Source organism: Prionailurus viverrinus, chromosome F2 (genome assembly GCF_022837055.1).
Source record: "Prionailurus viverrinus isolate Anna chromosome F2, UM_Priviv_1.0, whole genome shotgun sequence".
Taxonomy (NCBI): domain Eukaryota; kingdom Metazoa; phylum Chordata; class Mammalia; order Carnivora; family Felidae; genus Prionailurus; species Prionailurus viverrinus.
Window position 1 is genome coordinate 29,685,536 of NC_062578.1, and position 27,454 is coordinate 29,712,989.

The 27,454-nt window shown below is 44.1% G+C and overlaps 1 protein-coding gene and 1 long non-coding RNA gene across 4 annotated transcripts in view; one reads left to right on the top strand and one right to left on the bottom strand.

Moving 5' to 3' along the window:
- Positions 1-2,529: 2,529 nt before the first annotated feature.
- Positions 2,530-27,454, bottom strand: part of PAG1 (phosphoprotein membrane anchor with glycosphingolipid microdomains 1) — a 61,208-nt gene continuing 36,283 nt past the window's right edge. Inside the window, exons 3-7 of one of the 3 annotated variants that reach the window (XM_047842260.1) lie at positions 26,879-26,930; positions 22,546-22,642; positions 19,641-20,242; positions 15,872-15,931; positions 2,530-11,166 (exon numbers count right to left, since the gene is read on the bottom strand). In XM_047842260.1, the coding sequence (XP_047698216.1) occupies positions 10,798-11,166; positions 15,872-15,931; positions 19,641-20,242; positions 22,546-22,642; positions 26,879-26,930 (1,180 nt within the window). In that variant the 3' untranslated portion in view covers positions 2,530-10,797. Of the gene's footprint in view, positions 11,167-12,310; positions 13,219-15,871; positions 15,932-19,640; positions 20,243-22,545; positions 22,643-22,787; positions 22,929-26,878; positions 26,931-27,454 lie in introns of those variants that run through there. The other 2 variants (XM_047842261.1, XM_047842265.1) reach the window with 2 other exon arrangements.
- Positions 22,908-26,663, top strand: LOC125156328 (uncharacterized). The gene is made up of 3 exons (XR_007148544.1): positions 22,908-22,962; positions 25,946-26,034; positions 26,280-26,663. It is a non-coding gene; the product is annotated as an uncharacterized LOC125156328 (long non-coding RNA).

Here is a 27,454-nt window from a genome sequence, read left to right on the forward strand (position 1 = left end):
CATGATCTCACGGTTCCTGAGATAGGTCCCTGCAAGGATCTGTGCTGGCAGCGTGGAGCCTCATGGGGATTCTCCCTCTCCCTCACTCTCTGCCCCTTCCCCATGAACTCCAAGGAGGCAGGAGTTTTTCTTCAATCGTTGCTGGTTTCAGCAGCTGGCACATAGTAAGTGCTCAGTAAATATTTTCTGAATGAATCAATACATGGTTTTTCTATAGTTTTTAATTTTCCGGTTAACTTGTTTTCTACTTTGAGGCTGCAATTTATCTACCATCTGTCTATCCATCCATCCATCCATCCATCCATTTTATGCTGGACCTGAGCATTTAAAGCTGTTTGCTTTGAATGATTTGTCTGCTTTACAAGACAACTGCCAGGTTGTAGGGCTGCTCCTCTACATGCCAGGTGCTTCCCTTCCTCTCCCGGTTGCTGCTTTGCAGGCCGGTCTAACTTGGAAGACATTCCTACTTTGTTACTCCACTGTCTCTTCAGAAATTCGCAGTCACAGAGAGGCGTAGGGGAAGACCTCAAGCGTAAAACTCTCAGGGTTTATACATGCTAGTCCAAGGCAGGCTCACTGGACTACGGTTGATAGAGAAGTGTGAGAATTCAAGTCAGATCAAACATTTATTTAGTGCTTGCTGTGTGCAGGAAACTGTGGTATGTGCCACGGGGGACACTTCAAAGCTCAAATGTGCCCCGTAGGGCAAATGAGGCTGGCGGGAAAGATTCACCGCACTCCAGGATGATCACGTTTTGAGATGACCTCAGGACATACAGATGGAGACATCTCAGAAGAAGATGTTGGCTTTGGAGCACCCAAAGGCCAGTTGGCTTTGGAGCGCCCAAAGGCCAGCCTGGAGATTTTAGGAATTATCAAGGATGAAAACAAATATTCACAATGGTGACCTTCCAGGAAGGTCCTGAATCATTAACAAAAATAAAACGAATCATAGTGCAGATTGTATTTACAGAAGTAGAAAGATGGACCAATGAATAATTTTTTTTTTAAACAATGACAAAAAAGAGTGGAGTATATCTGGCTCACCTGAACTAGGGCCTCATAATACTCCCTGTGATGAGCAGTTGTTAAATATGTCCTAAGAACATGTCCTAGCATTGGCAGTGCGCCTCTGACAGAATTGCAAAGACCACTGCATTCCACAGGTGACAGCAAATGTACCAGATTGCTGAGCTCCAAAACTTCAATTTCCTCAGCTCGTCCCGGTGGGAAACCAGGTTCTGTGATCCAGAGACTCCGAACAAATGTTTAGCCCTGACCCTCTGCACACAGAATGGAGTTGGGACTAATATCTCTGGAAGGGAGAGGAAATTCTCCCCACGTGGTGAGAAACGAAGCAGGGGTTTGAACCGGAGGTGGCCAGGCTCTTCCTGCATTTGCCTTGTTGCCATCTTGCACGAAAGCAAAGGTGGAGAGGGAGCAGAGACCCTTTGGCATGGGGCGGGGCAGGGGATGGAGGGAAGCAGGCATGGCCTCTGGGAAGGCACAGCAGAGCATTTTCTGATGAGGCAAATGTGCTCCCTCCTTTGCCTCCCCCATCACTCCCCGCAGCCTCTCATGGGTTTGCAATGCCCACAGTGAGAGTTACAGGTGGTTTTGGCTCAAGACTGTGATAGGCAGCAAGCTCCCTAAATCGTAAACAATCCTAGGAGTAGTGGGCACGGTAACCTACCACAGGGAGGAGTTAGTTCCTTAGAAACAAACAGATGAGCCCCTGGGAACAGGGGATTGATGATTGTGCAGATGGGGTGCGGCAGGAGGGAGCAGGGAAAAGGTCCCAAGAGAAGGGCCAGGTTGTGTGTGTGTGTGCGTGGCTGGGTGTGGGGGGTCTAGTAAGAAGCAATGTGTGAGTTTGGGGGTATCCAGGAGTTAAAGGGCACAGACATAAAGGAATCAGGAGCTTGCCAAAGAAAACCCTCGCTTGCTTCCCCTTTGGGCCCCAAGGCCAGTCTCCTGTCATCAGAAAGGGGGCAGCCAGGTCGCTGATTTAAAAGCTGTTTGCTCTGAGATTCCTGCTGGGGTTAGACCACCCCCAGCCACCAAGCAGGTGGGTTTTCCTGATGGCCTGGGCACTATTTGCTCTCAGGTTGCGTTTCTTCACCAGAGTGGCTGGCAGTGTGAGTAGAGGTCGTCACAATTTTCCCAGGCTTGTGAAGATGGTCTGTTTGCATTTACAGAGCATTTAGCATTTGCGGGGTACCATGCTCAATACCACATTTAATCTCCAAGACAACCCTGTTAGTAGGTTCTGAATTACCGTCCCTCACTTTTTATGTGGAAACAAGGGCAAGGAAAAGTCCAACAGCTTCTTCAAAGTCATCATAGAGCTGGGACTCAGACTCCTTTTCTGCAGTTTGCGATTCTAACCGCTACACTCTGTAGCCTGGTCATTGTCTTTCCTTTCACTTAGTGAACCGATTGCTAAAATCCCCAAACCCTGGTTATGCACGGAGGCATATAAACTAGCATTCCTGACCTTCCCACAATACCAAATGAGTTTTAACAAGCTTTTATATAAAACTGACTTTTATTGCAATTTAAAAAGAACAAAGACAATTTGATAAGTGCCTTTAATTACAATGTACCTGCTATTTACATGTAATTATACTTTTATACACAGCTTGAATAAGGTTCATTACATGTAAACTATAAGGTATTACAAGTTAAACTCCAGCCTTTTGGGAACATTCAGAATAGAAACACTACAGGCAGAAACACACAAATCAAATACCCATTTCAGTTCCTTAGGTACCATTACTGGATGAATGATCAAGATTTGGCCACAGAAGAGAATTGTAATTATGCACTGAGTTGAAACTTATTCTTAACATGACTAATAGTATTGCTATTATTTAAACTCTAAACATAACCATTGGATCATTAAAAACAATATAACTGTAATTTATATAGCACCTTTCTTCCAGAGATCAAAGCATTTGTATTTATATTATCTCATTTGTCCCCATAACATCCCCATGAGGTAGGCAATGGTTGGTATCATTATCCCCATTTTGCACATGGAGAAACTGAGGCACAGAGTAATTTGTTCAAGGTCACACAGTAAAGTCAATGCTGAAACAGGGATCACAGAGCTGTGAGCTCATCTCTGAATCCAATGTTTCTCTTTAAATTGTCGTCTCTTAGAATTTAATTCAAAACCTCAATTCACTTTTCCAAGAAGTGTGCATTTTTTTCTCCCATAAAAATTGTTGAAATACTATAGGTAAGAAACAAGCACTCTGGGGCAGATGACAGAGTGATACCACACTCTTTTACTGAAGTCTTTTTGTTGGCTTTTAAAAATTATTATTATGAGGAGTTTCTTTTCCCAGTTTTACAACCAAGTTAGGTTTTTAAATGAAACACATTTGAAAGGATGTATCTGGTTGCCTAAAACTGTAGCTTTGGTAGCCATATTATGCTATCCATAAACCAGGCTTATTCCTGAGTTTACAAAGAAGAAAATGTTTAAAAATGATCGCAATCTTTGAGGTCATCCTTCCCATTTCTACACACTATGGTTTGCTCCTTAGGCTACTCAGGGTGGTAGACAGGGAGCTGGGATAATCTGTTTTCCAGAGACACAAACTGAGACGTGAGGAGTGGGAAGTCTTGCCCACGTCGCTTAGTTCAGATTTTATTCTTGCTCGCCAGGCCCCCCCGTATCAAATATGTACTTGCTCCTCAGAAAAATATTTTTTAAATGTCAAAACCTGAGGCGTAAATGCTTGTTGACTTGAACATAAAATTCAGCTTGTCTGACACTTTGCACTTGCTTTTCCCTAAGAGGCAAGTCCTGCTAATGGTGCGGCCATACGTCCAGGACACCAGTAGTCACCCACGGAGGAGCCTGTCGGAATGGTCTTAGTGTGGCTCCAGGAAAAACAAGAAAGCCTATCATCAAAAAATAAATGCAAAAAAAAAAAAAAAAAAAAAAAAAGGCAAGCAGGCTTACGGGACAGGTCAGAAACATCATGTCAGATTCATGTGTGGGTTTTACATTAAAAGTACCTAAAAAGGAATCTTCAGAGATAGACTTGGGCTTTTGGTTCTCGCCTCTTTACCTGGGGAAGGACACTGACTGCTGTCTTTCAGGGAAGCCTTGACTACCTAAATGGGAAGTTCAAGTTAAAAGTTTTTTCTCCTTCTTCTGCTTAAAAAGGGAAAAAGAAAGTTTGTTTTAAACTCATGATTTCCAACTGCTGAGTTAAAAAACAAAACAAAACCAGACATTGTAATAAGACAGTTCTGAGGTATAAGACAGCCCCTGAGGCTCCAGGGGCTAAGACTGGTCTCCCTTTTAGTCTTAACCGTCCTAGCATGGGTGCCTAACTGGTATACTAGGTGAACTTTTAAAAATTAAATGTGTAAAGAGAATATCCGTTCTTTTAACCTGGGGGGGGGGGGCGGTGATGGAAATTACACTCCAGAATACCCATCCAAATAATTAACTATGACAACTTAGAGTGAAGTTAAAAAAAAAAACAAAAAACCCCAAACACATCCTGGATCCTTAGCTGTGTGGAAAGTGAGTGCTTAAAAGGGATCTGGTTTCTCACTTCAAACATCAGACAGTTTGTCTACAAATGGCCAAGTTATTCTCAATATCTGGTAGCTCCCCGGTGAGATGCTTGACCATTCTTGTGTCCTTGAAGCCTGGCAAAGCAGACCAAACTACTTATAACTACCAGAATCCATAAGCACTGTCTCCCGAGGGAGGGAGTAAATGGCTATATGGCTAAAGAATATTACACTCAGCTTACTTTATAAGTGATTAAGTCTTATAAGAAAGGGGTATTTTTCCTTGAAAGGCTCAACATCCTCCTACTTTACGGTCAAGTTATTGGTCTGTTATTCCAAGGATTTAACTCCACTGGAACTTAGGAGACACAGGCAGTCTGAAGCCTTATGAGGGACAGTGAGCTTACCCAGTTAGAGCACGGTGCTGATTTTTCTGCAGTTGTGACTCTGATTCTGGAGAATTTTTTAAAGTTCTTTTCCACGGCCCTGTAGTGCCAACCATTCTCATGAAAAATGTGGGCAGGTATGAACATGGTTTAGCAAAGCTCATGACCGTACCACCCAGCATCTGCTTCCCCAGGTGGACCCATGACCTTATCTTGGCAGCCTGGGACATAGGAACATGTTGAGTCGGGCAGAGCTGTCCGGCCACCGGACAGTGGCAGGGAATGGTTCCATGCTGGCGGGCAGGATCCGTGATCTGAGGAGTGTGTCCATTTTGCAAAAGATGTGTTGGAATGGCCTATGAATAGCAGAGAGCAGCCAGGGTGGGGAGGGGGAACAGGTGTGGTGCTGTGCAAAGTGACAGAAGGTCACCGGTGTGGAAGGAGCCGAGGTAAGATTGGAAGAAATGGTGGCTTTGTGTCCCCGTTCTTTAGACTTGCTCCTTAAAAAGACTAGAGTAGTGGAGGGGAAAAATTAGAAGATGTTAAAGCCAGTGAGATATTTTCAGACTTAAAACTAAGGTTTAAAAATGCCCAGTATCAGAAACAACTTTTTCCACTCTCTTGTGAATTAGACAATTTGACCATTATAAAGACCTTTTGAGACAATGAGTCAAAACGCCATTGTCATGAATTATTTTTGAGTCAGAGGAGCACTTTGAAACTGATCAGGACCACCTATGGGACAGTATGTCGCTTTCTACTGAGAAACTATTTTTATGAGGAAAAAATGCATGGACAGTGAAATGCAAATTCCTATTTGTTTAGCTTTCAAACTTCCCCTGAAAACTTGAGGTGCATTAATAAAACAGGATATTTAAAAGGTAACAACAATGAAACCGTTGCCAATTTCATACACAGAAGTTTGAGGAATGACCATTACCAGCCTTTATCATCCATTACAGAAGGTGATCTAAGACAACCAGAGCATAATATATTTTTAAAAAATACCCACGGTATATAAGTGGTGAGCAAAGAAAAATCTCATTTGACTGCATTAAGATAAACGATTACCAAGTGGAATGCTTAAAAGAGTTTCCTTTTTAATAAAAGTCACAACATTTCTCATTTCATCCGGCATTAAGAAAAACTGAAATAAAGAAGAACCTGGAAAAACAATGACTACTTTATAAATACCAGAGACTGGACGTAAACAGACCTAAAAATGAGCGATAGGAAAAAAACCCACTTATGAATATTTGTTCTCTTCTGGACCACGGTTTTTAAAATTTACTTTCATAATTCCAGATGAAGACTAGTCTATCACGGTTTCTGGACTGGTCTCTTTACGTCAGACGCTTTCTAGGTGCGTTGAACTTGTCCAATGCCACTGTCAAGAATACCGTGTTTACAAAAAGGTACAGCACACAGAGCACTACTACAGGACGAGGCGTATAGATTTCACTGCAAAAAGAAGGCGTATCTGAGATTATAGACACACGTTCCTATTTTTCACATCAGTCACTTACACCAAACGATACACTCGAGCTTCTCCCGGTTACACAGGACAGTAAACCTGTCAGGATTTCCAGGAAAGAGCCGTCAGTACAGCTGTGCTTCCAGGGCCACCACGAAGCCGGCCGGGTACCAGACGCCGACACTTTTGGAAGAATGGCATCACTAGATCACACGGACTCAGTATTAACTAGTACAAGGAGCACTGGAAAAAAAAATGTCATTTACTCATTTACAAAATCCTCACTCAGTCTTGAACTGAAGCTCTGGGATGAGAGCCGCCTCTCAGAACATCTCAGAGCGGTTTTCTGCACGTCATGCTACATCACCGCTCGCTGGTTCTGCGGTAAACTCACACGGCCTTCTAAGGAAAATGAAATAAAATGCAGCCATGTGATAACGGGCCTCTGCTTCTGCTACCAGGTGGGGGGGGGGGGGTGGGGGTCACCTCCCTGTGGCTCTGTCCTGGCTCACATGGCTCTTGTTGCTTTCGGCCGAATCTCTTCTCAACACTGAGAACACTGAGAAGGACGCCTATTTACATTTCCTCCTGTCATGCTGAATATGCAATGAGCCACACACATTTAAAAAAAAAACACCAAGACAAAACTATTTTAAAACACCATTGGGTTTCAACGAAGAGAATTATGGACACAACTTAAAACCTGAATTTATTAATAAGAAAAATGTTATGAGGGTAACCTAGGAAGGCTTTCTTGTAATTACTGAGTGAAAACTATTGGGTAGCTTTTTTCTATTTTGCTTTTATGACAATAGTCATCACACTAGTAGGGGAGACATTCCAAAGACATCTTTATATATATGTGTGTGTGTGTGTGTGTGTGTAAATATGTATAGGTATGTATGTATAGTATATGTACATGTATACACACAGTGTGTTACTGGTTAAAGTAAATAAATGCTCTAATTAAGAAAACGGAAGTCAAATACGAGAAATAGATACAGTGACAGGCTGAGGTTAAATTTTAGTTCTCTGTGGTGGCTACCTCTTGTTAGCACTTAATTAGAATTAACTTTTGGATTTTGAGGGCAGATACATCAGTAATTAGCCTTCTTCCACAAAAGACAGCAGTACCTTCAAAAGCTTTAATAAACCTAATGATGTAATTTAGTGGACAGGAAAGAAAATGTATGTGGCCCACATATTTGCAAAAATTACTTTCTTCTAGAATTTAAAATTTCCTTAAACATTTCACGTAAAATAGGTCATACTTTCCTGCTGACTGCATTTGAGAAATAGTAAAAACAGCATAAAAATTCTTCTAAACTTTCAAAATATCTGACTAAAAACAAAGAACCTGCCTTTAGGCAAGATGAGTTTACAATTCTGACTTACAGGACAAAAAACACTTCCTAAAACTTAGTTTATTTGTGTAATTTCACATAACGTAAGTTATAACAATGCATAATATGGATGTCAAAGTTGAATTTTAAAAATACTGTAGAAACTTTTCATAACTACCTTTCACAGATTTAAACTGTAACATTCAGCTGAACATGAAACTTTTTTAAAGAAGCCATAGGCTTTTGTCCAACTCAAAGACTAGCACAGATTTTCAATGAATAAAGTAAAAGTGACAAAATTTATGAAATACTGTACTTTAAGGTCAAAACCATGAGGATACATCAATACTGTAGTTCAGTGAGGTACCCACTGGTCTAAACAGCAAGCCTGCTCCCAAAGTTTACTCCGCTTCTCCCTGCCCCCCACCCCTCATGGATTGTGCTATTACTTCTTTTAGCATTTATGCCGGAGGGCCTTCTAGTTTCCTTTAAAATATACTTACAATACTTCAAATCACAACTTATTCTTAGCACAGATTCAAGAGAGAGTTCAGTGCATATTCTATGGCTATATTGCATAGCCTTTATTTCAGAGCTTCTGGGGGAAATTCTGATAATGAAATTTCAAGATGATAGGACTATTTATAAAGAACTTTCCTCTCTGGAAATGATTTTACACTTTAGAGGTCATTCTCACCTCCCTGGCAATAAGTAAAGACATTATGAAATACAGTAAAACTTTGGAGTGGTCAAGCGCTCATAAAGGACATCACTGCAGCATGCACAATGCTACGTATGCGATGCGACAAGGCCGTCACCAAGTGCTAAAGGAACCCCAGGATGTAGAGATTGTTGGGTCAAGCTCATTAATACCAAGTAAGCAATGAAAATCACCAGGCAAAACAGTGCTCATGAAAGATACGAATTCAGAGAACAAGGCCCACTTGTGGCACCTTCCTGATGAACTTCCCCCCAACCCAAGGGTATTTCTGCCCTTATCTTCTAGTCAATGATGATTGTGCTTAGGCTCGAGCGGTCTTCATGGGAAAGACCAGGATGACCGAAACATAATGACAACCGACCGGTTTACCCCAACAAAGCTCACTTCACAATTTTCAGAAATGTATCACAGAGCAGTCACAAAATCAAGCCATGAATGCAAGGGATGGGAAAAAAACACGCCTGTGAGCTGGTCCCTACCATTTGCGAGATGCCTCATCCTCCGAACGGCATCCTTTGTCATAATGAGTGAAAACAGCAAGAGTATTCAACCTGAAAAGCCAGACATGTCGCAGCAGCATTGAATAACTGCCTCTTTTTTCCCCCTTTGTCAGTGTAGGAAAAGGTCCCTTTCTGTAGCCACACTGTATAATAGCAGGTTCCTTTTAAAATGAAAAGTGAACAAGTTGCCCAATGTTGGCCTTATAAAGTCTAAAGAGATGATTAAATTCAAACCAGGCTGAGCTCTTAATCAGAGTTATTTCAGCCACTGATTTTTGTAAAATGAAGGGGAAAAAAACCCCAATAGGCAATTTGCATTTGCAAGGGCTGGCTTGCAGAAACCATCACTGTTTTCTTAAACACGTATCTGAATCTTAATGGAATTATAAATACCTTCATGAGGTTAATAATGCAGACATCCCTAGTCATATTTCGTTCTTTCCATTGTTTTTGACCATTTCAAATATTTCAGTATTGCCCACTGAACTCACTGAAAACGATCCTTTGTGTTTATTCTGCTGATTTCTCTAGTGAGCCAGATGACTTTGACCAGGAGCTCCAAGTACCATTTGAAAAGTTAAGTCTTGAAAAAACCTTCAGTATTTTAAACACTTGCTTAGAAAAAAGATAACAGCTACGTGTAGTTACCTAGCTTATGTGCTTTATGGTGTCTTTTCAAAATGAGAGTATAAATCATTGTACACAAAATCAAAATAGTTAATATACATTTTTTTTTCTGGCACTTTCTAGAAATTAGGCGTTAAACATAAAACATCTTATAAATTTATATAACAAAAATAAATGTTTTACATTTTAATTTCAGATAGATTACCTTAGGGTAGCAGTTAACTTATGAAATCTCACACTATTAGTGTGGCAGCAGAGAGCATCAGAAATACACATTCAAGTCCGCAGCCCTTCAGAGACGGATGCCATGGCTGCCGTCCAAATATGTGGTGTGTCCCAACATGGAGATTAAGGCTCTCTGTTTCAGAGAAATGAGCTCTGGGCTAAAACAAGTATAGAAGTACCACAATGTTCATTGAAAATACTGAAAAGGCTCTGAAGAGTTTCAAATACTGGGGGGGCACGCTTTGACTAGAAAAATAAAATAAAGCATCTAAAAATGACTTCAAGTACTTTGGGAGAGGCTGCCGATGTGGAGTGCCTAAATCAGAAGGAGTGAAGACCTAAACCTAAGAGGCAGCCCCGGTCCTGTCCACCTGTAGTGGTCGTTTTTCCAGGTGCGGCTCTTGGAAGAGGCCTGTGAGCGGACAGGAACCAGCAACCACAGTTTCTTACCATCTTAAAGTCCCTAAGTGGAAGGCAAGGGCCAAGCCTCGGGGGAGAATTTTCTCGGAATGAACCATTAGAAATCGGAAGATTTCACGGGGAAGAAATATTAGGGGCAGACAGGAAAAAAAAAAAGAAAGGAAGAAAAACCTGGCTCTTCTGAATGGCAGTATTTTAGGCAGGTGGGGTCGTGGTTCTTGGTGAACGCAGTTCTTCCTTTCATCTTGGCTTTCTTCACGAATAGGATGAAACCACCGACAGCTGGGACCTTTCCAGAGGGCTAGGGTGCATGAAAGAGATGTGCTTGGGCGTGCGAGTGCCCCCTGCAGGCAGGGACGCACTCGGGTGCACTCGGTACGTACCTCACTGTTTCCGACCCTGCTAAACAGTCTCCACGTTTTCAATCGTCTTCAGGTTACCGGAGCAGCATACAGAGTGTGGGTTGACAGAGCTTCTTGTTTCCCGCAGGAGTGCCCCCCAGGCGGCTGAGCCCTCCAGGCGGCTGAGCACACGGCATCTGGGGTTGTCTTCGTGGCTGCTAGAGCCTGGTGATGTCTCTGCACTGCTGCAAATCCCCAATGCTCTCATAGTCATTCTCCTTCGGGAGAAGGCCTCGGTGGCCATTGGTCTCTGGGGTGGCCTTTTCTTCCTCTCTGTTTAGAGCCTGTATTGCTTCATAATCGGGCTCGGGTTCCTCACTGGGTCTCACTGCTGCTGGAAGCATGCTACCGCTGTTTGGCGTTTTCTCGAAGTCTTTAACAGTCGCGTAGAGATCGTTACAGGAAGAGGGGGATCTCTGAGCGGTGCTTTGGATGGAGGTGTAGGTGGACTCTGGAGCTTTAAGAGACTGTCCCGATTTATTCCCTGACTGCCCAGGTTTATTTACTGATGAATACATGGCTGAGATCTAGAAAACAAAGGGCGAATTAAATAAATAAGCCTCAAGTTTGACTTCTTTCTCCCCCTTTACAGTGACAAGCTAGATATTTAGCACTATAGGCATGTGTATGCCCCTTTAAGATTTTTTTTTTTTGCTAATTCTCCCCAGCTTTAGTGAGATATTATTGACACATAGCATATGTAAGCTTAAGATGTACAACATAGTAATTTGATACACATATATACTGTGAAATGATTACTACAAAGCTTAGTTAACTCCTTTGTTACCACTATGTGTGTGTGTGTGTGTGTCTGTATGTGGTGAAAACAATTAAGACCTACTTTTCAACTTTCAAGTATGATAGCATACCACTGTTAATTATAGTCACCATGCTCTGTATCAGATCCCTGGAACTTACTCAGCTTACAGCTGGGAGTTTGTACCCTGTGACCAACATCTCCCCTTTCCCCTACTCCCCAGCCCCTGGCAACCACCATTCTACTTGCTATTTCTAAGAGTTTGGCTTTTTTAGATTCCACATCTATGTAGAACATAGAGTATTTGGGTTTCTCTGTCTGACTTATTTCACTTGCATAATGTTCTCAAGGTCTATCCAAGTTGTCACAGAAGGCAGAATCTCTTTCACGAGTGAATAATATTCCACTGTGTGTGTATGTACATGTGTGTATACACACATTATATATATGTGTATATATGTATATATTTAAAATGTATACATGTGGATATGTATCTCACATTTTCTTTATCCATTCATCAGTTGATGGATACTTAGGTTGTTTCCATGTCTTGACTATGGTGAATAATGCTGCTAAGAACCTGAGGGTACAGGTATGTCTTCAACACAGTGATTTCATCTCCTTCAGCTATATACCCAGAAGTGGGTTCTTCATGTGCTAATCCTGAAGTACATTACTAGAGAACAATTATATATGTTCAACTTTGTAAGTAGACCAGTCCTATGAACATAACCCCATGACAACCAGGTTCTCTCTGGGTCTTCGGGAAGGAGGAGAGCAGGCAGAATGAGGCCCCCAGGACCTGACTACAGTATCATGTTTTACTCGATTTCTACATCAGAATATTTCACCTGGGGGAAAAAAAAAGCTCTACTGCTTTAAGGAAAAAGGAAGAAGACAGATGTTAGATGAATGGTTCTCAAAAGGCAGGCTTCGAACTGGCAGCAGCAGGATCTGGGTCCCATCCTAGAAGCACTGAATCAGAAACTCTGGGGACGGGGCCCAGCACTCTGTGCTGATTTTGATGCCCACTAAAGTGTGAGAACCCCCGAATTAGACCGTTTGGTTCACTCTTTCTGCATCGAAGTGGTCTGAAAAGTAGCTCCTGGATTCTGGCTGGCAATCTACTTCTACCTGTAAAAGCCTCATTTTTCATTAATTTTCAACTTCATTGCATATTACTGGTTAAATAGACATTTACAGATGGGGATAAGTTTTCTCCAGTGGGAAAAATCCATTCTTACTTGCAACCAGCCAACCCAGAAATGAAATTTGGGGACAATTCACTTACAGGGCCCTGTTTCCTACTGAAAGAGTGGGCTATTTTCCGGACACCCCACTCAGTCTCATTAACATACTCCATATAACCTCTACTATCAAGAGGGATTTAATTTTCTTTGGTAATGATAGATTAAACACACTGATTAAGAGATATTTGTGTGTGTGTGTGTGTGTGTGGGGGTATTATTGTTAGAAACCACGGTTGGAAATAAGTAGAAATATCCTTCATTACCTTCATTGGCCATAATGATTGATTTATTCAAACACCCAGGAAATAAATGAACATGCCTCCTGACAGATGCTTGGCTTCCCAAGTGCGGAGAGATATTTCCTTGCTTTCACATATCTTACATACTGTGGATGAAGTTTCCAGCTGGCCTCAAAAGCTTCTTAAGACAGGCCTGCCGCATGTTAACTGGTCATTTGCATGAGAACTTTTCACTACAGGCTGGTGGCTCTGTTTTGCCAGGCCTTGACAATCCGAAGATTTAAAAACAGAGGAATCATCTTTGGGAAATTCTGCCATGCTGGTCTGACCTGTCTAGCGAATAGTAAATTAACATTCTCACCTTAGAGATCTGAATGGAAAATTACTCTTGAAATGAAGAATGATAATTTCTTTGAAATTAGGAAGAATAAATCACCTGCTTTTCACAGTGAGGTGCAAACATATGGAACTTATTATCTAAAAGGTCGTCCAAGCCAAAAATGTGGACAGATTATAAAGGGTGAATCATGGATGACAGTGAAGAGGGGAGCCAGCAAAGTAGAAATGTACTCTGTGCCCTCAGGGGCAACACTGAAGAGGACAAACACCATTTCCTGCCCTGTACCGATGACGGGGGCACACTGCAGCTTCTCTCCTCAACTTTCCTCCCCACGATGCCTGCCATTAATGCTCCGCTCTTTGCAATTACTTGGGTTTTCTTGGCCTTTACACTCTTTTTAAAAAGTTAAAGGCTCTTTCATTAACTTGCAACTTAATATTGTCTCTGGGCACGAGCCTAGTGTGCAGAGAATGTTGAGAATCTTTCCTAAGTGTTAACATTTACAAGTCTTCTGATGTTCGGATATCTACCTTCTAGGACTATGATTTCCATTTCGTATACAGGTTCCTTTCAAGCCCTGCTGCTATTTAGTGTCACAAGTTTCCTCTTTTAAATTTTTTTTAACGTTTATTTATTTATTTATTTATTTATTTATTTTTTTAAAATTTTTTTTTCAACATTTATTTATTTTTGGGACAGAGAGAGACAGAGCATGAACGGGGGAGGGGCAGAGAGAGAGGGAGACACAGAATCGGAAACAGGCTCCAGGCTCTGAGCCATCAGCCCAGAGCCCGACGCGGGGCTCGAACTCACGGACCGCGAGATCGTGACCTGGCTGAAGTCGGACGCTTAACCGACTGCGCCACCCAGGCGCCCCACGTTTATTTATTTTTGAGAGAGAGAGAGACAGGGTATGAGTGGGGGAGGGTCAGAGAGAGAGGGAGACACAGAATCTGAACCAGGCTCTAGGCTCTGAGCTGTCAGCACAGAGCCTGATGCGGGGCTCGAACTCACGGACCACGAGATCATGACCTGAGCCGAAGTCGGACGCTTAACCGACTGAGCCACCCAGGCGCCCCTACAATTCTTCTCTTTTAACTCTCTCATCTTTATTATTTAGGCTGCAAATTGTTATTATGTTCTTATAAATTACCCTCTTCCTTTCCCCCATTTCTCTTCCTATAACCAACCCTTTCCCATCATTCTGTTAAATTGGGATAATTGTACTTAAAACTCATGTCTCAGTGTCTGTCTGGACTGGCTAACACTGTAGTACAAAAATACAAAAATAAGTGACTTCCATAATTATTTTTTGTAAAGCAGCTTCCTAAAATGAATACATGTGAATCACCGTTCTTTAATCTATGTTAAAAATTCATCAGTATAACTAGGTCCTATTTTCCCAAACCACAAACAATGTCAGATGAGAAGAAAAGCAATTTAAATTTTTACATAGTCTCAACTTTATTTTAAAGGATTTGTTTCCAGATCTCTCATATATTCTTCTTTTTGGTCCCAAGTGGGATGGCCCTGGTGCAGTGGGGACAACAGACTGCTAGAAGAAGGTGAAGGCGCCACCAGGCTGGTGAGGGGCGGGCACAGTGGACACGGACAGAGCAGCATGTGAAGGAAACCCTTTGGAGGTAGAATTCAGGGGATCTGCTACTGCCTGAGTCTGAGGACATAGAGGAAATGGGGGTGTCATGGATGATGCCCAGGATTTTGGCTCATATGAACAGGTGGCTAGATCGCAGGTCCTTTCCCTGGGGCAAGAAACACAGAAGCACGTGGGCAACATTGCCTATGGGAAGCTCTCTGCTCTTTGAACTCCCAATGTGGGATTGTAGTCTATTTCATTTTTTAATACTCTACACAAAGTCCTATGATGTCAGGGGATGTCCCTGCATATGTATGTCATTTTCCTACATGCACAAAATTTACCATGCTAGGAATTCCAGATAGAAGCTATATACAGCCAGATAAATTGAGGTGTTCAGCTCTCTGAGCCTAGCTTGATATAATAACATATATACCGGCTTGTACGATTTTGACGCTTCACTGAAAAGTTTAGCTGGTGAATATTTAGCCCAGGTACTTGGAAGAAGACGGTGCTTTCTTGGTGGCTGCTATGTCTGACTGTTGCTGCAGCCTGGAATTGTACTTCCCGGAGTTAGTTACCTGCTCTCTGCCTCCATATTCCTCATTAAAACCTTCCCCCTCCACTTCCCAGGCTGGATTAAATTCCTTACACCCACCTGTTCCAGTTTCCTGTGTTTTCCAACCCATGATTAAGTGCCTTCGAAGGTGGACTTCCTTCCTGACTGCTCACTAAAGCTCTCGCACTTAAATCTCTCTCTTGTCATTCTATTTTCTCCCCTCCTCTTCCTATCTTTTTTTTCTGTTCCTTCTTTCCTACTCTGTTTCTTTCACTTAGATGACCTGTTCATCCTGTCTTCCTTTTTCTCCTACCATCTGCCAGTCACTTGAGCCACTATAAAGCCAACATTCCCAAATCCTGGCTTCCACACATATGCTTAAGAGTATTTCAGCTTTTTCAGAGAAGAGTAGCATAACAGTGTATTTACTCAGGGAGAAACGCTCTATTCTTTAAAGTTTTCTGGTTATTTAAAAAGCAACAAAACTCACCTCTTCTTCTGTGAGAGTCGGGTCCTCTTCCCGGGACTTGTATGACAATGAACTAAATCTCTGTTAAAACAAACACAGACCAAAGGAAGATATAGTTTGAAGTCAATAATCCAGCCTTTCTTTTGCATTTGTTTTGACACATCTATAAAAATGTTTTCAAATGATTTTTAGGGAAGATATTATTTTCTACAAAGAAATTATGTCAAGGGGTGCCTGGGTGGCTCCGTCAGTTAAGTATCCGACTGGGGCTCAGGTCATGATCTCACGGTTTGAGTTGGAACCCTGCATTGGGCTCTGTGATGACAGCTCAGCCCCTCCCCCGCTTGCACTCTGTCTCTCAAAAATAAACATTAAAAGAAGAAACACTAATAAAAGAAATGCTGTCAAGCAACTAACACTTATAAACACTTGTAAAAAATCTATCGTGTTGGGGCGCCTGGGTGGCTCAGTCGGTTGAGCATCTGACTCTTGATTTCGGCGCAGGTCATGATCCCAGGATCGTGGGATCGAGTCACATGTCAGGCTCCATGCTGACTGTGGAGCCTGCTTGAGGTTCTCTCTCTCCTTCTACCCCTCTCCCCCTCTTGTATCTATTGTACGATGTTTTTCAATACCCAGTAGTATTAAATACCCAATGCCCTTCCTGGTCACTGGTGAATTCAACCTTCAGGTGGGTTCTTAGCACTGCTCTGTGTTGGACCACCCTTGCCAGTATACCCGGTCCCTGCTTGGCTGTTTACTTCCCACCTTCCCCTCCCTCCCCAGGCCCCAATACCTCCTCCCCCATCCTCACTCTTACCTGGTGACCTGAAGAAATCAGAAATTCCTAGGAACTTATACCCTACCCCACCCCCATCTCTGCATTCACGAATTGTCCTTCCTCCCTGTCACCAAAGAACTCTTCAAGCCCCTCTTAAAGGTGATCCCCTCCTCTTATACAGGAGATCCTGCCCCCTCACTTCTACTCATGAACATTCACTCCAGCAAGTCTCCCATTCAGTTTATATCATCAGCTTTTCCCTCACTGTGAAATCATTCCCACCCACGTGAAACCATGCTGTTATTTCTCTGACTCTGAAAACAAAACAAACCAACCCTTCTTCCAGTTCCATCTATGGCCTCATCCCTTTATAGCAAAAGCTCTTAAAAGACTTGTCTAAAAAAGGTGCTCAAATAATTTTTCTCTTCCTATTCTCTCTCTAAACCATTTCAGTCAAGTTTCTGCCTCTGACACTCCAGGACACCAATGTCCACCATGTGACTAACCTGACTGTCAATCCTCAGCCCTCATCATTCCTGACCCGTCGCTGCATTTGCCACAGTGGCCACTTCCCTGTCCCTGACCCTTCTTCACGTGGCTTCCAGGACACTGAACTTTCCTGTTTTTCTTTCCTATTTAGGTGTCCTCTGCTCGTTCCTTTTCTTTCCTAGACCTGCGCCCTGGGAACTCTTCTAGTTGTCATTTACACTCAATCAGTGATCTCATTCCCCCCTTAAAGCAATGTCATGGCTGTAAGAAAAAATTTCTGCCGATGACTTCCAAGTGTACAAATCCGACCCAGACCTTTTCTCCTAAACCTCCTCATCCATCCAGCTGCTCTCTGCTGTTTCTACTCAGACATCCAGTATGTATCTCAAACGAAACATGTCCAGCACCGAATACGCAATCTTCTCCAAAAACCAGCCTGCCTGCAGCCCTCTCCATTTCAGCGAATGGTGGCTCCATCTTGGTAGTGGCTCAGGCCAAACCTGGGACTCACCATTATCTTTTCTTTCTTTCATCACGCATCTGGTCCACCAACCAATCTCTTGGCTCCAGCTTCGCTTCTCCCATTACTTCTGTCCTGTTCTAAGCCACCATCATCTCTTGTCTGGTCTGTGAGAATGGCCACCTGGTGTTCCTCCTTGCTCCTCCCCTTTACAGTTGAATCTGACAGTACAGTCGGGGGCATCTTTCCCAAAGATCCAAAGAGTCATCCCTTCTTCTCAAGATTTTCTAATGACCCCTGTTTTATTCAGATTATGAGTAAAGGCCACACAGGATTGGGCCCCTAGTTACCTTCCTCTCTACTACCCTTTCCTCTCCAGCCACACCTGTCCCGCTCCTCTCCCTTGGACAGGCCGGACGGGCTCCAGCCTCAGGCCCTTCACACTGGCCATTCCCTCCGCTCTTCCCCCAAATGTATACAACTCATTCTCTCACCTCCTTGAACGTTTCATTCAAATGCCACCTTCACAGTAGGCGTACCCTGACCACTTGATTCATGATTGTACTCACTCCACTTTCCTAATCCTCCTTCTTTTGTTCTAATTTTTCCCTATAAACTTTAAAGCCTTCTAAAGTGCCATATACTTTAGTTTTGTGCATATTTATGTCTCTCCCCACTAAGATGTAAGCTCCACTGGAGCAGGAAGTTTTGTTCAGAAGTTTTGCTCACTAGTGGATTCTCAGCACCTAGAAGATTATGTGGCACATAGTAGGTGCTTGCGAAAATCTTGTGCATGAATAAAAAAATGAATGAATGTTAAATATTTCAAGTTATCTGAGTTGCTTAAAATTAAGATTGTTTATATGAAGATGATGGGTTATTCATTCTTGTATTACTATTGATTCCCAGATGGGTATTTCCATTTTCTACTGGGATATCTGGAGAACTGCTTAGTGGTAGTGGTTAGACAATTGACTTTATCTTTCAAGTGCTTATAAGGAAAAAAAGCTTGAATTTTTTTTAGGCATAATAGACTTTACATTAGTTTCATTATCTGTGGTTATATGAAGGGCAAAACAATAGACTGCACTTTTGCATTTAGGACTAGGTTCATGAACACTCTTATTGGGGCTCTCAACAGCTGATTTCACAGATAATATGAAAAGTTGAAATGCATTCAGAGAATACCACAAAGAATGACTTACTGGGTATAACCTATATAGCCACAGCCAGGGTTCACATTTTGATCATAAACTCCAGATGTTTTTTTAAGGCTACAACTGTATTGACTGACTAACCCCTACTTGTCCTTCCCACCAAAACGTGAGATGACAACCTTGCTTTTTCCTGTGGAGAGGACAGAAATCAGATAATAGTTGACTAAAGAAGACTGGGCCTGGTTAAATCCCAAGGAGATACTGACAACTGGAAATGTGAATTTCAAGTTATTGTGGCTCATACATCCAGTTATCAGAAACAGGTAAGGCCCGGGGATTGTTAATACATTTGAGAGCTTTGTTGAATATCTAACCTTAAGAGTTATTCGCTATTGTTTTGAAATTGTCACAAAATAAAATCTTTTACTTGATTTTATATAGAAGTATGCATATAATCAGATACAACCAGTGGCAACTGTGAGTCTGTTCCCTCTGTGTGTGTTCCTATGCTCTGACTTCTGGGATCACCATGCTGCTTGAGGCAGCAGCAAACAGAAAAGGCTAAACACGGGGCAGTCTAGTTTCCATTTAAATTCCTGGTCTTCAAAATGAAGACAGTAATACTTAGCCCCAATTAGATAGGATGTAAAAACTGGAAAACATCCAAGTAAGGGGCCAAGAGAAAATATTTTACAAACATGAGTTTTTAGCATTTTATTATTTGGAAGGGCGGGGGGGGGGCGGGGAGAGCCACACACAGAATGATGAAGCAGCTTTCATCATTCAACGAACCTGAAAGTGTTTACATGTATTTCCCAGATTGATGTGCCAGTAAAAAGCCCCAAGATCAGCTAGATTCCTAATCGTGACAAAAGCACATGAAGCACAAACATGGGGGCCTACCTTGTTGGTTTCACTGGTCCCCTCTGTGGCTCCTTCGTCTCCTGTCTTGCTCTCTCTCTTCTCCTGAAGGTTTTCATTCTCATCCAGGAGTTTAACGGGGACAGGTGGTGGGGCTTCCTCTTCCAGATCGCATGAATTTCCAAGAACAGTCTCCGCATTAACACTCTGTCGACATTTTTTGTTTCTGTCCACCGAGGCATACTCAGCAAAGTCTGCTTGGGGGGCTTGAGGCCCCGGAAGCTCTTTCAAAGTGGAAGTTGACTTTGACCTGCTGCCATGGCCTTTCCCTGGGTTCACAGCTGCCGCCACCTCCTTAATTTCTTTCACAGTTTCATACAAGCAGTCCTCCACCATATTTTCTTGGGAGGAACTATCCTTGAGTACTTCGTACGGCCCTTCCGTCCCCAGGCCCTGGTCCCCATCCACGGCTCTCGCGTTGAGCATCATGTCCACGGCGCTGTCCGGAGGAATTCTGGGCAGTTCCCGGCTCTGATGACATTTTGGCTTCCCCGAGCTGTCCTGGGAGTCCAGCAGATCTGAAGCTGAGGTCTGGACTTCCTCATAATGTTGCATACAGGTCAGAGTACTGTCTTCTGAAAGAACTAAGGCAGCAGAAGTATTAAAAATGAGGAAAGACAATTCTTTAAATAATTATTACAGTGAATTGGATAATGCAAGGTTAGGTTAAATCAAGGTGCTTTTTATTGGACTCTAAACTGCAAATTACAGATGGTATGATTGTTACTTGATATTCTTATTTCAACCACAGTTGAAACTAAAACCAGCTATTACATATTTCTAATACAATATTTAATAAGTTGTCTTGGCTATTAATTTGGTTCACAGTTACTTTCATTGCTTATTGGTGGGACTCTGGTAGGCAGAGTGCCTAACGTGACCAGAGGAAGAAAGTGATATTCCCTGGAGCCAGACCGTGAGTGGCTGGGCACCAAAATGGGGGGCATGTATGGTGGCCACCTTCCCTGGCCTTACTGGCCTCCTCCCGTTTGGAGGGAATAACTGGAAACCATTCCCTTTCAGTGGTCACTTTTGTTTGACAGACACGATGGAAACAAGGGGGCAAAAATGTGCCCTAAACCAGTGTAACAAAGGGACTGCACGCCTGTGCCTCTTCCTTCCATCTCACTGCCCTTCCCCCTACCATTTCTACCTCAAATTAGAAAATCCAAATGTGAAATCCTTCGATTTGCACAGAAATGTTACTGTGTGAAACCATTCAGTCATGTTTTCTGAGTGCCTACTGTGTGCCAGAGATGGTTGGAGTACATCAACAAAGCCAGCCCCGCCCTTCTGATACCTACATTGTAGTGAACAAGTTATTAAATTACTGTCGCTCTATTATATGTTCTTTATATACTATCTATTCTTCATGTGTAAGCATAAAAAGTATAAGTATATACGAATAAATGTGTACTAAAATATGTATATTTATATTCATACATTTATCTTACATGCTCCTTATATAATATATAGTTCTTATATACGATATGTAGTCTTTACATATGTACGTATGTGTGTGTTTATAACTTACGAGTTTTAATCTTTATGGACTAGACTGGGATTCTCTGAGACCCCTGCAGCCCAGGACAGTGTCTGACACAACGGCAGGTACCACCCTAGGTTTACTTACTCATCACAGAGGGGTTGAACTTTTGCCCTCTGGCCCCAGACATGTGTCATGGTGGTCAGAGAACAAGCACTGGAGTCTGCAGATTCTGGGGTAGATACTGCCCCCCCCCACGCCCCGAGTTTCCTTAGCAGGACACGGGGTACAGGACAACCTCCTACCTCAGGTGAAAGCACTTTGTAAACTGGACAGTGTGAAGCAAGTGTAGTTGCTATTTTTGTCAGGGACAGCACTCCGTGCGTGCAACAGGCGGTGTGCAGAGTGGATCCAGAGGTGTGCCCAGCACTCAGATTACAGATCGTCAGCACACTGACTGTGATCTCAGGCAAATTATGAGCCTCTCCATGGCGGGCAGAATTATGGCCACCAAAAGGTGTCCATGTCCTACCCTCTGGAACCTGTGTATGTGTGTGTTATGCTTCGTGGCCAGGGAGGAATTAAGGATACAGGTGAACTATCAGCTGACCCTGAGAAGGAGAGTAGCCTGGGTCACCCAGGTGGGCCCAACGTAATCATGAGAGTCTTTTTTTTTTTTTTTTTAAATGTTTATTTATTTTTGAGAGAGAGTAGGGGAGAGGGGAGAGAGAGAGAGGATCTAAAGCGGGTTCTGAGCTGTCAGCACAGAGCCTGATGTAGGGCTCTAACTCATGAGCCGTGAGATCATGACCTGAGCTGAAGTCAGATGCTGAACCAACTGAGCCACCCAGGTGCCCCAAGAGTCCCTTTAAGTGACAGAGTGGGGCAAGAGAGTTGGGGAGAGGTGTAAAGATGGAGGGAAAAGCTAGGAATCAAGAAATGCAGGCAGCCTCTAGGAGCTGAAACAGGTAAGGGAACAGATTCACCCCTAGAGCCTCCAGGAAGAAGTGCATTTCTGCTGGTACTTTAAAGCTGTAAGTTAATACATTTCAGTTCTTCTAAGGCACTAAGTTCGTGGTGATCTGTCGAAGCAGCAATGTGCTGCAGTTTCTTCACCTCTAAGCTGTGGACAGTAACAACAGCTATCTTACAGGGAGTGAGAATATTAATATCAGTAATCTTATAGTAGTTGTATGGATGGGTTAGTATACAAACAGATCTTAGAGCAATGGCACAGAGAAACCAATTAATAAATACTAGCTTTTCATCCAAATGAGAGGACATTCACTAAAACTGGTAGACTACCAAGAGTGGGCAAGAATACATTTGCTAATTTTTGAGCTACGTTTTTTGAAATGTGATGGGGTCTGCATGGAAAGCTAGTATTTTTGCATAACTTACTGTCTCCATTGGTGAGTATTCCGTTCTGTTCACTGCTGGCAGGTGCATCTGTGGCCAGGCTAGTTATTGAGCGGCTGAACATCTCCTTGTCAGAAGGCTGCAAAACAAACATACCACATGAACAATCAGACTGCAGGCAGAGGAGAGTGGCCATGGCTTTTTCTAAAAATTAAAACCGCAGCAACAAAAACCCAAATCCACTTAAACTAAGTGAAATTAAACAAAATTGAATTGCTAGTCACACTTTGAATGCTCATCAGCTACAGGTGGCTAGTGGTTACTGCAGATCAGGTACAGAACACTTCCATCACAGTGGAAAGCTCTATTGGACAGAATTGTTCTAGAATCTTCGGGGCACTGGGAATCTTCAAGACCATTTACAGAGCTTTCCACCTGGGGTCTCCAACTGGGCTACAGGTAGGTCATGAGGGATCAGTCCCCTTAGCTTGAGGTGAGAAGGTGGCCAAAAGGCCCAGTGCTGGTCAGAACTGACCCCAGCAGAAAGCAGCCGCCCTTCCTTATACCACAGGCTCTGTAAAATGCTGTTTTTTTAAAAAAAATTTAATTTTAGGGGCGCCTGCATGGCTCAGTTGGATAAACGTCTGACTTTGGCTCAGGTCATGATCTCGCGGTTCGTGTTTGAGCTCCACGTCGGGCTCTGTGCTGACAGTTCAGATCCTGGAGCCTGCTTTGGATTCTTTGTCTCCCTCTCTCTGCCCCTGTCCTGCTTGTGTTCTCTCTTTCTCAAAAGGAAATAAACATTAAAAAAATTAAAAACATTTAAAAAATTTTATTTTAGACAGAACATGTGTGCATGTGATCAGAGAAGAGGGGCAGAGGGAGAGAGAGAATCTTAAGCAGACTCCACACTCAGTGAAGAGCCTGATGTGCGTGGGGTTTGATTCCATGACCCTGTTATGACCTGAGCTGAAATCAAGAGTCAGATGCTCAACCGACTGAACCACCCAGGTGACCCACAAAATGCTATTCTTAAAGGCATGCCACACCAAGACAAATATGCCATCTGAAGGGAAGAGGCTTAAGTCTGGTCGAAGACAGATACTATAATCGATTTCTGACACTTTCATAACCAGCCAAGTCTCTGCTCTAAGGTTCACAAGAACAATCATGTTAAATAGTAGGTTTGCAAATCTTTCTCATTCTCACAAATTCTGGATGCTTGGAGGAAAGAAAGTCATTGAAGGTTTTTTCTACTGGGCTCAAATACAGAGATACTATATGGAATAAACAAGTAGTCAGAAAGCACATGTTTCTTTAAATGCCCAACTGGTTCCATGTAGCAGCCTGAATCACTGCTAATGTGACCTGTCCCCAAATCCTTCTCGCAGAATACAGTGTGCATGACCCAGGAGGCCACACTTGGTCTATGTTCCAGGATTCCACAGGGAAATTCTGATATAAACAGCACCAGAAGCTTGGCTAGTTGGCCTCACAAATTCTCTGACTTCTTACTGGGAACCAGATAATAATAATAATAATAATAATAATAATAATAATAATAATAATAAAGCAAATAGCTCATGCTATGTCATGAACCCTTAACTGAGAGTCCGCTGTTTCAGTTTCACGCTGCTCCTGAGTGAAGGGTGCCAGGAGGTGGGTCATTGCGTAAGGACGCCAGGAGCTTAATGTGCAGGCTCTCATATCCCAGAAAGGTTGCACCCAGACAGGAGTCAGGTGTGAGGGGGCAAGCTCCCAGGTCGGCTCATCACAGCATAAGTACCCATCGCTGCTGAAGCAGCATAACCTGGGTCCTAGCCACCACTTCTCCTCTCAGCTTCCATGAGAAAATGCCCCCAGAGGAGCCTGGAGTGAGCCTCCCTCTCTCTGTAGCACAAGGAGCAAACTTCAGGACACCCCCATGCCTCTGGATCTTTTCAGGCTAGGCTTTAGTGGTAGCCCATCTGGGGCTTAGGAGGGAGCAAGGATGTATAAGAGCTGGGATCAGGGGTGGGGTGCGGAGGCGAGGCTGATTTGGGGGGCTTCTTTGGTCTAAGTGGCGAATCTGCAAGTTGAATAAGATCGAGCAGCTGAGAGAGAAGCTCTTAAAGAGAGCCGGGTGGAAGGCTGTGGTGGGTGTGTGTGAGCTCATGTACCACGGCCCGTGTGAACACGTGCTTTTGCGTGCTCTCCCCCACACGTTTGTAGAAGAGAGGCTGTGTGGTTATTAGTTAAGGATACGGCACGGGAACAGCCTGCGTTTTCCTTTCATCCCCCTTGACACTACCTTCGACCTCGTCCCTGACCCTGGGCCACGCAGGCATTGAAGGTCTGCAGCAGGAGTTCTCACGCTGGGGCACGCATCAGAACCACACGGCAGGGGGGCTTGCTGACGGCTCCCTGGGCCCCACCAGGGGTGTAGCAGCACAGGGAAGGAATCTGGGAGGAGGACAGAGACAGAAGCCCTTCCTCTAGCCCCAACCGGCACCAAGGAGCATGGGGGGTGGTGAAGAAAGCCAGGACCAGGGACCTACGTGTGGGAGAAGCAACCGCAGAGCTAACCCCCCATCTCCCCCACCTTTTTAAAAAACATTTGTTATTTATTTTGAGAGAGAGAGGGTGCACACGTGTATGTGTGCATGGGCTGGGGAGGGGCAGACAGAGGGGGGAGAGAGAGGATCCCAAGCAGGCTTTGCCCTGTCAGTGCAGAGCCTGACATGGGGCTCGAACTCACAGACCATGAAATCTTTGACCAGAGCCTAAATCAAGAGTTGCACAGGGCGCCTGGGAGGCTCAGTCGGTTAAGCATCTGACTTCAGCTCAGGTCATGATCTTCCCGTTTGTGAGTCTGAGCCCTGCATGGGGTTCTGTGCCAACGGCTCAGAGCCTGGAGCCTGCTTCACATTCTGTGTGTGTGTGTCTCTCTCTCTGCCCCTCCCCTGCTTGCACTCTGTCTCTCAAAAATAAACAAACATTTATAAAAAAAAAAAAAAAGAGTGGGAGGCTTAATCGACTGAGCCACCGAGGCGCCCCTCCACCCTCTCGATGCCACCACAGCAGCGATCTGCGCTCTGTGCGCTGGACGGGGGCGCTGTGCACAGCTGAGAAGTGGGGTTGACAGCCAGAGACTGGAATGGGGGTAAGAAAGAGGGCAAAGGGAGAGCTGAGAACGCAGAACAGCAGCGGGGGAGGTGTGCGTGCAGAGGAGGAGGCAAGGACACCCCAGGGGCTCCCGGAGGAGAGAAGCCCCAACAACTCCAGCCTGCTTGGGATACAAGAGCCTTGCACACCCTTGGTGGGGGACGGTGACTGGGCCTGGAGACACCTCCTGGGTAGGCTCTGTCTGCTGGCTGCCTATTTCACACCCTCTTCCCGACGGCAGATTTTGCCTGATCTTAAGGAATTATGTCAGGGAACGGAGACACCTTCTCTGTTTTAGCACCGCCATGGGGCTCAAGCAAGACCGACGAAGTCAGCCCTGCGAATACGGGGTGGCCCCCTCCCCAGCTGCTGGAAGTGCTCAGCCAGGTAAGGGCATGACCCCGACACTCAGGGTGCTCCTCACCAGGGTGGGTCTAAGAGCCCCTTGTGGCTCGACAGCACCCCATGTGAGAGCTGTGGAAACCCAGCCGGGCCACATCGAGGCCGACGGGGGTCCTACCTTTTGGTTAGCTTCATGACCAGCTGTTACTGGTTGAACTGGATACTCCCCAAATTTCAGAGGTGAAGTCCTAACCTCCGATACCTTAGGAATGTGACCTTATTTGGAACAGGGTCCTTGCAGATGAAACTCAATAAGATGAGGTCACATTGGAGTCCTTACCAAACGAGGAAGCTTGGACAGAGACATGCAGAGGAAAGACCACACGGAGAGACACAGGGAGAAGACCACATGGAGCGGCAAACCCCCAGAAGCTGGGAGACAGGCCTGGAACAGATTCACCCTCCAGGCTCTCAGAAGAGCCAGCCAACCCCACTGATACCTGGATCTCCATTTCTGGCCTCCAGAACATCAAGACAATACATTTGGTATTGAAGCCCCACTGTTTGTGATCCTCTGTGATGCAGCCCTAGCAAACCAATACTAGGCTGGAGCTGGGCAGGGGTTCCCTGCAGTAGGTTGGCGCGCTCTCAGGATCCTTCCGGGAACAGCACGATTGCATCCATTTCTGAAACTCTCCCAACCAACCCGGCTAATTGCACAGGCCTCTAGCCACGCTGAGTAAGAGTCCTTCAGAGGGAGGACTCTAGGCAGCCAGTTAACTCTGGTGACCTCCTTCCCTCCGTTTCCCTCAGGTTGCCAGCTTGTGGGAACACACTTAGTTAAGTGGCCGGTGTTCGAAAGCACACACAGACGTGTATATGGGCTCACCACGTTCATCAGGTTCTCGTGGTCCCCACTGTGCTGTCTCGGCTTCTTTTCTCTGAAATGGAACAGAAAACATTGCTGTAACGTCAAACGTGCCGTCTAAGATCAAACAGATGCTCCCCTTGGCTATCTGAATATTTGTCCACATTTAAATCTTTTAGGATCCTGGTTTGTTTTGCCAAGAAGCAAAAGCTGGACCGTGACTCCATCACTCCTTTGCAGGCGTCAGGGTCTGAGGGGGGTCAAGTCACAGCATGAGACCCGTCACCTCTCTAGCTCTCTTTCTCCCAGAGTAGAAAATACAAGTTCACAAGAGGACTGAGGCACATTCCTGAGCAGAAACTTGTCTCGACTCTAGAATGCTAGAAATAATTTTACCTGTTTTTTCCCTTTTTTAAAAGAAAATCCAGACAAACTCAGAGTCGACTACCCAGTGCAATGGGACTGGGAAAAAAATGAAAGAAAATACAAATTTTGGCACGTTGGGAAGGATACATGCTCTCAGGATGAGTCATATGTACTTCCAGTCTATGGAAAAGTCCATCGAATAAAAATAGAATTTATTTTTACTCAGGACAG